Genomic DNA, 14,384 nt, shown 5'->3' with positions numbered 1-14,384 from the left:
ACCCTACAGTGCAGACACACACACAGCGTGGAAAACACAGCTTCGCTCAGACACATAAAGTTCACTTTTCTCTGTGACATTAAAAGAGGTTTCTCTCTTTCAGGGGCCTCGAGTTTTACATTCACTCTCTGCACTCATTCACTCAGGACCAGCTGCAGATGAGCGTGCAACAGTCAGTTTGTTCAGACGTGCTCAGGTTGTGCTCTCGTCTGACGCTACAGTAATTTAAGACATTGCTGTTCTACTGTACCAATGCTAAAGGTTCGTTCATGTGTGAGTATGAGATGCACAGGTATGTCAGTAGATGACACTTATTACTCCAGGCACGTCAATATGTGACACATAGAGCAATGACACAAAGCAGCATCAAGCCAAAAGTCCACTTAGGAACGAGGGTGGGGGAGAGGACTGTGTGTTATAACAAGGACCATTAAACAGTGGTGATCACGTTTGCTATTGTAAGAAAGAACTTGCCTAAACTCAACCAAACCATTTCACTTCCACTACTGTGACGGAGCATTTATGATCCAATACACAGCTGAAAGTTGTTGAAGTTTTAAGGGACGTCAATCAAATAAAGCATTTGTACAGTGTCTGTGGGACGTGTCATTATCTGACCTGTGGGACTCTGTCAGACAGAAGACCTGCAGAGATGCAGCCCATCAATTATACAGGTGAAATCAAAGTCTACAGCCTCACGATTAGTCGGTTGATCATGGTAAGTAACTGTTGCTGTGGACCCATGATGATGTCAATCAGGCAGAAAGATCTCTGCAAGTGTTGAACTGTCATCAAATGTTGTTCTTTCTGCTCGTCAGGGTGAATTCAAACTAAAACCTTCGTGGTCCAGATTAAGAGGACATTGATCAAAGCCGGTTAAGTTCTTTGGTAACTAACTGTTGTCGCTGCAGCTGTTTGAGGAAACGACTGAACCTTTACCATTTCTGACATGTTTTTGTGTTCAGTAGGACATCATCCTAAAACATGCTGTTTTGGGATTTCTTAAGAATTAAAGATGACTCTGACACATTGACCTTTTTCCATCTGCACCAGATTCTCCTGGTCCCTCCTGGTTCCAGCTTTAACCTGTCTTGCTGTGTCTCTTTGACACGAGCAGGAACACGGTCGCTGTTCTCCGAGCCGAGTGGACCTCCAACGTGACGCCTGAAGTGGTCGACCCGCCGTGTTTACTGACTGTAAATTAGTTCGATGACAGCTGTCGACACCGTGTGAGCAACGAGGACACTTCTCTGTTTTTACCTCAGCTCTGCATCACTCGTTGACACCTACACACCTGTGAGTGTGTGGAAAATGTTTGTGTTCACGTGGGTGTAAAATAATGTCTCTGCAGCCGCGGTGATTCATATACAGCACGTGTGCCCAGTGAGTTTGTGTGGAGGTGAGCAGGACAAGAAGTAGATGGGTGGTGACAGGTTGGCCGCCCTCGAGTGCCCATCCGCCCTATGGGACAGAATAACACACACGTACACAACAAATACACCTGTGAGACGCTAAGTATATTCAACACATGTTGTAAACTGACAAAATACTGCAGGGTGTGTGTGTGTGTGTGTGTGTGTGTGTGTGTGTGGGTTGATTTAACAGACCTGCTGGTTTTTCTCGTGGATGTGGGACTTGTTGACAACCAGGATTTATAACTGACCAATTAGGGAGCCCCTCTGGACCACAAGTGGTCAATTAGAGGTGCGGGTTGATTTATTGTCTAGAGCTCACCTGTCCTCACTTCAGCCAAAAAGACGTCAGTGAGCAGATTCAGTCCATGTTTATTCCTGCTGTGTGTTGGTGTGAAGGCAGCCTGAGTGAGGCTGTGTCAGTCACAAGAGACTTTAGTCAGCACACCACTTGTATTAAACATCTGTTGCTGCAGCATCACTTGTGGCAACATATAAAAAACAGTCGACCCGTCAACATCCTAAACGGCCAGGTGCACCTAGCCAGCAGTTTGACCATTTTGGAGCCTGGTCCAGCGAACTCTCACCAAAACAACCTTAACATGCATAGATGAGGTATTTTCCTATTATGTCCTTGTCAGAGACAAATCGTGGCACATGCAAAACTGCATCGCAAGTTTTTGAAACACTGCAATCAATACATCAAAGAGACAGACGGTACATGGCAAACACCTGACTTTATGATTTAATAACAGTTACTATGACATTAAATCAAGTGAGCAATGTATTCATTGGATTGAAATTGTGACATATGTTTATAATTTTCACTGTCACTGGAAAGAATGAAAAACAAGTGAGCGAGGGATGATGATGTACTTTGGATTCAGACAAACTGCGGCTGATTTCTCAGTTTGTTGTGCGGCAGTTTTTAATTTGTGAATTTTGGGGATTCCCTCATTTCTTCCTGGGAAAACGTCATTGAGAAGAAAACATGCGAAGGCACCACTCCTCTGTCTACACTCTCATGACCCTGAGTGATTTCAGAACTTCACCCTCCCCATCGGTTTTTAATGATTCGCACTGACACAAGATAAAAACAGTCAGCGGTTCACTCACATCATGAGAGCACGGAGTCTGACACTGTTGGAGGATGAAAGGTTTCTGTAGAACCACTTTGCTTCTTTGATATATTTTCTCATCTAAAAAATATTTTAACTAGAATTAATGTTTTTCTAAAATTTCACACTAAAACTAGTTGACTTGCATTTCGTTCTTCTTAGCTCACAGCAAATGACCTCTTAGATTAGTACAATGGAAAGCGAGCTGATCTGGGTCTATTCTGATGAACGGCAGCATGTTTGACTGTGTTCTGACACCTGAATGTATCGTCTCCAAATTCACTTCACTTTTCCAGGTATGGATGTAATAATATGGGTGATTCAGGCTGAGAATCAGCTCCAGCTAACAGTGCTCAAACAGCTTTGGCTCAGTGGAATCCACTTTGTTGTTATTTATCCAACAACAACCCAGTGTCACATGTACGGTGTCAAACCGTCTAAACCTGTGTTGTATCTCGGTTCCACTCACTGTGCTTCAGATTTATGATGATAACACATATGAAAAATTTGCTGAAATGATAGCGTAGAGAATTTAAAATTAAAAGGAGGAAAACGTATGAAGCCTGAGCCACAGTTTGTGATTCTACAGATGGTGCAGGTTGCTGAAGAAGACGTTGCAGTGAGACATAATCATTTTCACATGATCGTTTAGTTTTTACACATCTCACAGTGTGTTCATCAATTCTCCTTCATAACTTTTATTGAAAACTTCAACACTGCTGGTGACAACTGTGAGATAACAGAAGCTATGACGAGTTTTATCATAATCATTTTTAAAGTTGCAACAGATGTGACGCACGGTCAATTTTAGTCAGATTTTCCTATTTTCTCAACTTCAGAATACGTTACATAAATATTTGTCATGATGCTTGAAGAGTTATGAAGAGTTTCACTGTGAGGAAGGAGAATCTGGTGCACGGGTGTATTTCATTAAATATTTATCAACCATGACTGGGGCAGATGTGGCAGCCACCTTCCAAAAAGGAAGAGCTTTCACATGTGGAGTACGTCCTAATGTGTGTGTTACAGGCTCCACGTAGTGACGAACAACTTGTCCAGACTGCAAACAAGAACAAACAGAGGGAGCAGAAACAAACAGAAGAACAAAGAAAGAAAAAAACATGGAGGGATTCTCTCATCCGTCCACACCCGTTGCCTGACATTTGTCTTCTCTCCAGACACAGCTGCTCTCTCACACACACACACACACACACACACACATACACACACACAGATAGCATCACGCCCCTAATTTCCCATGGTGCATTGTAAACAGAACACACCCGTCCGCCTGTGGCAGAACTTCAGACAACAGACACGCACTCATCCAAACATTGACATATACATAACACACTCACACAGCTGAAGCTCATCCAGACGCTGCTTCCTGATGCAAAGACTCATGAGAACCGGGCAGTTTTATGACCCACGGTGATGGCAAAGTCTGGTGACTGACCTTAAAGGACCAGTCTGACATGTGTTATCTTGCTTAGCACAAAGACTGAGCGCACGGGGAAAGTATTAGCCGAGCCAGCTTAACCAACAGTGAGTCATGAAGCCGTTCTCCAGTGAGCTCCTGTGGTTCACAGTCGAGTTAAAACACAACACAACAGAGAAGGTTTCTGATTCGGACGGTGCTGCTCAGCGGTCCACTCCAGAGCTGCTGCCATCATTGTGGTGTCACAGTGGAAGTGGACACAGTCACACACACACTGACATTGAGAACGGAGGCGTTCAGGGAGTTATGTAGTGTCCAAACACTGAAACTGGACATGACACAGGATTGTGAAACAACAACACCGGCTTCTGTTTAACTGTAGCCTGAATGTGACAGTGATGATTTTAAGTTGTTGTCTGTAAAATCAACCTGTAAGTCATCCACACATTACCATTCCTATGGATGTACTGTAGCTTTTAACTGGCTAAGAAGACCATGTGTTTGAAATCTTCCATCAGTGGAACTGATGATGAATGGTGAATTTAGAAACTTCGTCGCCCACAGGTGAGAAATGACTGAATTTATCTTTAAAAGCTTTCGATTATAGCGTGCAGGCCAACCTCTTCAGCTACAGTCACAACATATTCTGGTAACATAAATGTTCACTGAAACTTTTATGGAAATTGACAGGCGGATGAACTATCTCTGGGTTTTTTAATCCCCGAAGCAAAGTAAACCTCTCAACGGTTCACAGTGTGAACTCAGCCCAGAGAGGACAGAACAGCATAGTTAACACTGTGACTGATCACAATAGGCAGTTTGAACACGAACAATAGTGACTATAATATTTAATACTGAGCAGCTGGGAGTCTCATCGGAGAGAGTCCTGCGTTTTATCAGCCTGACCAGCCTGTCAGACCACACTGAGGGCATGACAGACCCCAGGCAGCAGTATTTCCAGATATTTTGCTCTGAATCAAAGTTGCTTTAGCTCCACTGTGAGTAGGCATGGGCGGATTGTGAGGCGCTGGGCCTCTGGGCACAGAGATGTTAAAGTCCCCTGAAGACACACAAACAGAAAAGAGGTCTGTGGTTGTTTTGCATCTTTTGTTTTTATCCTTTTGTTGTCGATTTATATTTATTTTTCTTGTGGTGCTTCTAAAACTCTGTGGTCATTTTGCAGCAAGAAATATTTACCACATTCACACATTCCAGTAGGCTCCGTTTACTTAGAGCAAACTGATTGGTTACTGGATGTATTAACACTCTTCTTCATGTGTTTCAGTCTCTGTAAAGTTAAAAAGATTCTCTGCAGCTCCCTTTCAAAATGTTCACACCCACAAGTTCATTACTCTTATTTCAAAGTTTTCTGAGTTAATAACTTATGTCAGGCTGTATTTTAGAGGAAATAGCACTTTCTGCAGGGGGAGGTCAAAGGTCAGCGGTTCAGTCTCTCGCTCGAGGACACTTCTGCAGGATGAAGCCCGACCACTGCTGCCACCACCGAGCCCTGAGAGAAGGAATCAGGAAAACCATTTCACACTCGGAGGGAAAAATGAAAAGCAGGAGACTGTCAAATAAAATCCAGACCTGCTTTAAACTTTTATTTCTCCAGAGAGAGCAGCTCCTCCCTGCTGCACACACACACACACACACACACACACACACACATCCACACACACACTGGTCAGTTCACATTTGAATCTTTACTTAGAAAACACTTTTCCAATTTCAGTGATGAGTTCAGACTCTTTCTTTCCTTTGAGGTAATACTGAATAATCACATTTCTTTTTCTGTTGTCTGAAAACAATTAAAATGAAGTAGAAAAAACAGAATTGAGCAGCTGATTTTATTTTATTTTTTTATTTTGAACTGTTTTTCTGTAAACGCCTGTTCAGCGTCACGGTTGTCGAGAGAGTGTTTAATTTGACTTAAAACCAGTTTGTTCAAAACTGTTTTTCACAGTAAAATAATGACATAATGCATCAGTCTGAGGAAGAAACATTCAGTTATTTAAGTAAAATTTAATGTGTACCAAACACTTTTGTTTCACAACTTTAGCGTTTCAGAAAGCACTTCAACAGTGAAGTCTGAAGAGGAACACTGTCTGATGTTCTCTTGCCTGGTGCAACAAAACCTACAGTTGTTACCATGAAAAGCAGAAACTGTCAAGTTAAACTGTTCGATTTTTGTGGATTACTGTTGATATATACATGACACACCAATACTTAAAATACTGTCGCATTTAGTATCTCAAATTTCTTTGATTACACACTTCAGACGACATTGAATTGACTAATACGAGTACACAAACACACCACACACACACCTGGACCTGTCCATTACAGGAGTGGAAATGAGCCAGGACAATTTCCATCTGACTAAGGCCTGACCTTTGACCTCACAGCTGGGTCTGTGTGTGTAAGTGTATGTGTGTGTGTTTGTGCATGTGTGTGCGTGTGTGTGTGTCTGTGTAAATGGTCTCCATGTGTGCCGGGAGTAATCTTTGCACCTGGAGGGGACACTAACCAGTAAACACACACACACACACAGCACAGATGGACATTTACACACTGTGCAACTGATAGGGTAAATAGAGTCACATTACCATTATATAACTATGCAGCAGGACATGTTCACACACACCCTCAGGAAAGCGATTTTATCCTTTGAAACCTCTCGTTTTTTATCTTATATGTGAATGTTTGTGATTTCCACTAATAAATCCATATGCCGCAAAGGAAGTCGGTGTCATCTCTGTTCACAGAGGAAGAATAAGATGATGTGTGTGCTCTGTAATTATCGGCACACATACCACATACAAACAAACACACACACACACACACACACACACACAGCTCAGAGGACATGGGGCTATTTTCATGGGGCCCAGCAAGCATTCCCTTTGTGTTGTTTGTTGGTGCCCAGCACACAGTCATGGCACACAGGTGGGTTCTGAGAAATGAGGCAGCAGAGTTGTTTTGGTGGAAAATGTGTGTTGGATAGATAGATAGGGTAGGAATTTGACAACGGACGTCTTCACCACATGTGGTGCAACTGAGGTTTTGCGAACACGATCGACTTAAACTCAGAGTAGCACTCCAGTAGGTATGTGTAAATCTGCATCAAAACATTACACATCTGTCCCGCAGCCATCTGAAGGCAGCAGATGTATTGATAAATCTGTAGCCTTTGATTGTTCAATTGTTGCATCACATCGCATTTACGTTACGCATGGTTGAACGTTCGTTAGCGCTGAACAATGCACATAGTGCATTTTGGTAACACTGAGTGTAAAACTCTTGTTTGTGAAATACAAGCGCAACTGCCTGCCAGCTCGAGCCGCTTTTGATTGTATGATTGATCATAGAAAATTCTGCAATCCCACGCAGACATTCACACTGTACATGTTACCAGATCATTTGTATAAATTTATCTGTAAATCACAATCAGCAGATGGATTTAACAACACTGTAGCTTTCGAAATCGTGTTTAAATCACAGATCTGTACCAATATTAAAAGTTAATTAAAAGCTTTGACATCAGCATAAACAAACTGATCAAGAAAATGTACAAGATGTTGAAACCGAGCCAAATGGGTTAAATGTGAAAGCGGCCTGAAGCTGAAGCGGCTGAGCTTCATGGAGGTTTTTATGATGATGAGTGCTGCAAGCAAGATTCACCAAACCAGACTTAAACTGCATTCATTTAATATAGGTTTTTATATTAACTTGATTAATGCCACATTGTTCATGAGCAGCTGTTGGGACATTGAACATCAGCATGATCAAAAACTACTGAGAACAAATAAAGACAGGTTTGATTTAATAAAAGTCACGATGATTAGAACTTTAAGCTGTTTTCTGTTCAGGTATCTGAACGTTACACTGCAGAATAAAATCAGAAGTTTGAAACACTGCGCTTCGCATTTCACCACCTGCTACAAAACTTTATTTATTAGAACAATGTGAAGGTTTCACATTAATAGTTAAAACACACACACACACACAATGGCCTCACTGTGTGAATCTGACATGCCTACATACACTTTCTGAACCTCAACAGACATACACTTGTCCAACAATAGGCCCTCAGTGTGGTCTGACAGGCTGGTCAGGCTGATAAAACACAGGACCCTCTCTGATGGGATTCACAGCTGCTAAATATTAAAAATAGGAGCTTCCATTGTTTCGTATTCAAACTGCCTTTTGTGTTCCATCACAGTGTCGACTATCTCACTCCATCCTGTCCTCTGAGCTCTAGGTTCACACAGATCTACACAGTTGGAAAAAACATTTAAATAACATTTTTTAGTGTGTGTTTTGTGTCTTTGTCTTAATGATCGAGCCTGTGACCTTTTGTCTAGTGTCACACCCAAGAAAACACAGAATAGCATTTTGCCCTGTTTACACTGACAATATGTCGACTGCATTTTTTAAAACGTTCATGCACAGTACTCGTTTTTTAGGGCTTCAAGTAGAAAAAGATAGTTAATAGGGAAAAATGCTTCATAGATATCACCAAACCAAACAGTTTCTATAGAAAATAAAGTAATATATCAAGTACACACAACTGAAACACATTTCAGTTGATCTTTAAACTTTTTAAAACCACGTTTTCATAATAAAACAAATAAAAAATAGTGATATTCTCTATCCAGTGGCAACACTGCTGTTTTGTTGCAGTTAAAACTGGTTAATTAGCAGTAAACACAGCAAACAGCTAATGCTGGTGGGAAAACCATTATTTGTGCAGGTCTTTATTTATAAAGGTTACATAACATATCAGTAAAGTTAAAATGTTCACATTTTTCAGGGATGATTGATGAAAACTTAACTAAGAGGATCACAAAAGTTAAAATAGTTTCTGGTTTATTTTAATTTTAAAGTGGAGCAGCTGAGCACTTAGACCATTGACTCACAGACAATAAATATTTGATAAAACTGGGTAGATTTCAAAAACCACCAAAAACAAGCCTTAAATTCAGAGATGATCATAAAGTTCATGGAGCTAACAGGAACAAAACGGGCAAAAAGGGCAGAGAAACTTTTCTTTCAATTCTGACCTGAACTCTAGGTGTGAAGAAGCTCAGTACAACTCAAACAGTCCAGGCCACAGTGGAGAATCAGAGTAGATTCAATGCAGAAGAATAAATAAAGCTTAAGATGATAAAAATAAATTAATCCATCTTTTACTGCATCTGGTTGCTGACAAGCACAGTTTTACTTTCTGCCAACAGAAATCAAAATGACAGAGTCAATGAGCTGTTTTCTGGCTGAGGAGTTCTCTGCGAACGTGATCTTTACAAAAAAAAACACTGATGCGAACAAATGACTGTGATGTGTTAACATTTTTTAAATTAGCTCAGTGTAGTAAAAGTTTCAATGACACATCCAGAGTTCAAAGTATTATTTCTGGGCTACACTCAAAAGACTGCTGAAGTGGGTCTAATGCTGACTGAATGTCAAACAGACATTTTAAATGTTTCCAGGCTAACACGCTACTGTTATCAGCCGAACCATCTCTCTCTCTGCGTTCGATTAGGCTTCAACACAACAATGTGTTCTGGATTATTTACACAATAGATCTCAGTTAGAGCCACTTCTTCAGTCTCCTGGTCCGTTCGCTTCATGCGGCTGCAGAGACGCTGGCAGACCGCCGCTGACTGGTTTCCACCATGTTGTTTCCATCGTCTCGCCGAGTCTTTGGCCTCGTGGAGGCTCCTGGTGAAAAGAAGACCAGATGGCGTTTGATTGATTTTGTCTGAGTCGGAGAGGAAACAGTGACTTTGATGTTCAGATGTGATGTGTTCACACTGACGGTGAGAAGCACGAATGCACTAATTGACCAATTTGTTAAGCAGCTTCAGTCATTTTCTATCTTAAATATCTAATATGCGATAAGAAGCAGGTGGACTCATTTAACCCAGAACTGTGCGTTTGCAAGACTCATTACCACACTAGTATGGGCTGGCTCCAGGAAATAGCCATTTGAATGCTCCCTAAAGTTAAACACTAAAACTCTCACCTTCACATATAAAACCTGTGCTCCTATGTCTCCAAACTGCTGGCCAAGTATTATAACCTTAAACTGTGCTAGAGACTCTCAGAGTTCAACAGTGATTTTCCATACTCTGGTGCTACGTGAGAGTACCTGTCAGTACTCAGAACTGTACTGTAACTCCACCTGACCGGGGCTGATCTCGATTGATGTCACTGGAATTAACCTGACTCTTTATTGACCTGAAAAAAATGCTGCACTATTTTCAATTTGTGTTTTGTTCATTCTTATAAATGATTTCAGTATTTGATACTTGTTTTTGACATGTTTTGTCTTTTTAAATCACCATAAAAAACAGAAACACACTTATTTTCCAGTGAAATCAGTCAAAAGAAGACAAGTAATTATTGTATAGGGAGCAGCAGAAGTTTAAATTGGCTCTGGTTTGAATAACATCTTTGTGTCTTTGTTTCCTTGGGTTCAGTGAGACAGGGGTTTGCATTGTTTCTTTTTTTAATGAACGGGTCCATGCAGGGTTCAGGTGAGGCAAGGCTGAGGGTTTTTTTGTGTGCCTGTGTTTTTTGGACCGCTGAAGACCTCCAGTGTAAACACCCATACAATAGATCGGAGAGAACTGAGGCCTCTGAGTGTCGAACATATCATCACATGCTGGGTCATGATAGCTTTAATGAACCTCGCTGCCTGAATCAGACACCAGCTGAAATCTGAACGTTCGTATGTCGATCTCTTACTGTAAACCCCACAGAGGTCACCTGCCGTGAGCAATGTTTAATTTACAACTTTGATATTTTTGACTTAGAAACCGCTGTCCGCGGTCTGACGTTCTCGTCCGGTTCACGTCCTGTCTGTGTGACCGCTTGTCCCCTCTTGTCTCTCTGTTCTTTTCTGTCAATGGTGTGAGGCGCTGTCTACCCAGAATGGCCTTCTCTTCACATTCTTCCCTCTTCCTCCCCCTTGTTCATTCACTTGTTCTGTCTCTACTTTGTTTCATGTGTGTTGTTCATTCTCCGGGGGTCAGTGTGTTTCACACAATGAGGCGGAAACTTTGAGAAGACGTGTTGTTAAATCTGTTAAGTCAGACAATCGGAGTAGCGACTGCAGATTTATCATTGTATTGGTCAGTTTTAAGATTTAACACCACATTTAATTGTGATTGCCAATTGCAGCTTGTCAAATTCACCATGGGGACGTTCGCTCAATGTGGAACTTCCACAGGCTGCTAATTGAAACACGGGTTGATGGATCAGAGGCTGATCTTTTCTGAAAAGTAAGAATAAATAAATAAAACATTAATTTGGTGCAGTTTTATAAGAAACTAGATGATGTGGTCATGAAAGCTTGAATAAGTGAGTGTGCAGGCAGTGGAGCTGTGATCATGGATCAGCATTTGTGGTGATACCTAGGTCCAAATAAGAGGTTTTATAGTTTACACAACTCACAACCCTTGATAATGGTTGAAAAGATCTCTGCTGAATAATTTAAATCTAATCTAAACTTACTTCAAAAAACAAGATAGTAATTGAGGCTTAAAGCAAATCCCAGTCCAGTCCTCGACCTTCTTAGTCATACACAACAGGCAACAGTTACAATAGTTAATTAGTTTTAACGTCTCATTGAAAATTCACATTAAAATATAGTGAGAGGCTGGAAATGAACTTTGCAATCAAAGAGGTTTCTAAATGCTGCCAAAAGTTGTGTGACTACACTACAGTACTGTGTAGACGCAGACAAAGCGGTGAAGCTGCTGCTGACCCACCGTCGCCAATGTTGGCCCAAAAGCATCTCACAGGACAGTCTGACAGCAGCTTATTCTCCGAAACACAAAGGCAAACCGCAGCAACATTGTGACACTTAGGAGAAAACTGGAAGTAAACTTTCAAAGACTCTGCTCAGCAAAATGAAAACAAGACATAGATGAAAGTATGTTATCCCCAGAAGTGCTGGTGGACAAAAAAACTGGACCTCTGCAGACAATTGTTTTCAATTTCAGTGTCAAAATGATAGATTTTCTGATTAATCCTTGTCCAAGCTGAGATAAATAAAGAAGATAAACGTATCTATTCTCAGAGTTGGACTCAATGAGCGTGAGGAGGTTGCGTCTCGGAAACGTGATTGTCCTCAGTGGGGACAAACCCTGCCGCCGGCTCACAGAGGTCACAAATGCTGCTTTTGAACCTGAACGTTCACCGTCAGAGTTCAGAGCAAGGGCAGGGGGGTCGGGCATCACGGTGGTCGGGATGTAAAGACCGCTGGGCTATAATTGGACTGAGACTCACGGTCAATGCTCTGGTTCGTTACTGAGCAAGAGAGTTCAAAGAAAGGAAGACAGAAAAAGAAACCAATTAAAAGAGAAAGAAAAGAGGCTGAGATTAGAGGACATCCTGTGAACCAGCTGAACCTGGACCATTAGCAGGAAAACATGACATAGGTTGATGAAACAGAATCATATGCAGTTAAAAGGCGTTACTGTGTAAATCTGAATACTCACTGAATGAGTTAAAATAACATTTTAAAGATGCGTTAAAAATCTCTGTAGAAAAAAACATAACAATAGCTGGGTTAGGGTTAGTGTTGTGGTTTGGGATGAAATAACATCTTAAAAAAGTAAAAACATGGTCTGGTGGTCATTTTATATAATGATAGCTGTGTGCTTGGATGTGGCTTTAATGTCTGTAAAGAATAGTTGATTTGTCAAATATTGGCTGAAATGAATTTAAATCAAGATCATGCAAATTATAATTAATGCAAAGAACAACTACTGCTCCAGCTGTAAAAGCCATAGTCACATGCTGACACAGCTGCTCCACATTATTTATATGGATTTGTTTATTCGGAATACATTACAAATGTGATTTACAGTGTGAATGTGTTTCTTAATGTGTTTATACTGTATGTATATATTTCTGTACACTACTTCTTACCACTGTTAGCATTTTATTAGGTGCTATTGTTTACATTCAGTATTTAATTGCACTTTAGTTTAGGTTTATTGGACTGGTACTGATTGTAGGGATAAAGTTCAGTATTTCCAGAGACGTGGACAATGGTCATTTAATCATTTTAACATTGTTATTAATGCTAAATCTGCATTATCTGACACCCTGGAAATGAGAATGGGCTGTTAATTTAGAGGCTGGACTCTACAGAGTAAGAGCTTTGTGGTATATTGTCAGACTTTGACATGGCTTTTTCGAAATGTCTAGAAAATAAAACGTGAGGGCAGAAAGTCCAGAAAGAGCCTACCTACACTCTCAATTTCAGCTTGGAGGGAGTTTGTGTTTTTCCTTCTTTGTATATGTCAGTGTGGAATGTGAATCTTAGTGTGGGTGAAATATCTTCATATTAAATTATAACTGTGCGTCTGCTGGATGTGGACGTAGGCAGATGTTTGATCGCATTCATGGCATAAAAGCCAACTACAGCAGGTCTACTGTAGGTTTGGTGGTTCATTTGAACAGTGGTTACAAAAAAGACAGACAAGCTGAATAAATACATATATATATTATAAGAAAATAAAAATAAAACACTGGATCATTTTGAACCGTGACAAAGCAACTTTTACTTCTGCAGAGCAACATTTAAGATTTGTAAAAAACACAAAGGAAGGAAGGCTGATGAGAGAAGATTTCTCTTCATGTACAGAAACCACACTTGTAGAAATAGGCCCCGTGCACAGATGAAACCAGATTAAACTAGTGTCACAGTGATGGCAAAAGCAAAATATGAAGAACAAAGGGATGTGTCGAAGAATGTGTGATAGATGCTAGTGGAGCTGTCTGCTGGTGGTTTGTATAGAGACACTTTGTGAGTTCAAGTTCAAGCAAATGCCTCAAAACGCTGATCGGCAGATCCTAACTATCCGAAAATGCTTTTTAACCATACGTGACCGCATGTGATTATATGTTACATGTTACAAATCTCAAATCAGTGAGGTCAGTGTTAATGCTTTAATGACTACATGGTTAAACTGCTGCACAGTGAGACAGACCACACCAGTAAATCAGGACTTCATAGTAAGTACATGAATAATTTGAACTTAATTAAAAACTAACAGTAAAATAAATGTATGATGCTAACACGACTGTTGATATTTATCATTCTAAAATGAGCACAACACACAAAGCCTGACAAATAGTACTAGTGCGTGCTGTTGCTGTATTCAGCTTTGTCAGCAGAGCGAGATGAACGGGAACACCTCCCATTATATATGGAACAATATGTAGTAACATGAAATAAAGCACCTGCCTTGGTCATTTAAATGTGGTTTCATGTTTGTGTTGCTTGACAGAGGACAGTGGAAGAGCTACTCACAATATTTACTTTTGTGCATACAGAAGTGCCACAATGTAGAAATACATTAGCTTAATACTCAAATGTTAAACTTTTGTCTCATA

General features: G+C 40.6%; 2 protein-coding genes across 2 annotated transcripts in view; both read left to right on the top strand.

Annotated features, from left to right (window-relative positions):
* The window catches only part of LOC113163505, a 1,294,879-nt gene that overhangs the window by 396,256 nt on the left and 884,239 nt on the right, over positions 1-14,384 (top strand). The window lies entirely within an intron of this gene.
* LOC113163522 (NACHT, LRR and PYD domains-containing protein 12-like) overlaps positions 1-14,384 on the top strand; it is a 428,332-nt gene that overhangs the window by 321,083 nt on the left and 92,865 nt on the right. The window contains exon 11 of the mRNA XM_033326781.1: positions 2,827-2,855. Coding sequence (XP_033182672.1) covers positions 2,827-2,855 — 29 coding nt within the window. The remainder of the gene's footprint in view (positions 1-2,826; positions 2,856-14,384) is intronic.

Source organism: Anabas testudineus, chromosome 2 (assembly GCF_900324465.2).
Source record: "Anabas testudineus chromosome 2, fAnaTes1.2, whole genome shotgun sequence".
Classification (NCBI taxonomy): Eukaryota; Metazoa; Chordata; class Actinopteri; order Anabantiformes; family Anabantidae; genus Anabas; species Anabas testudineus.
This window is presented reverse-complemented; position numbering and strand designations above follow the sequence as displayed.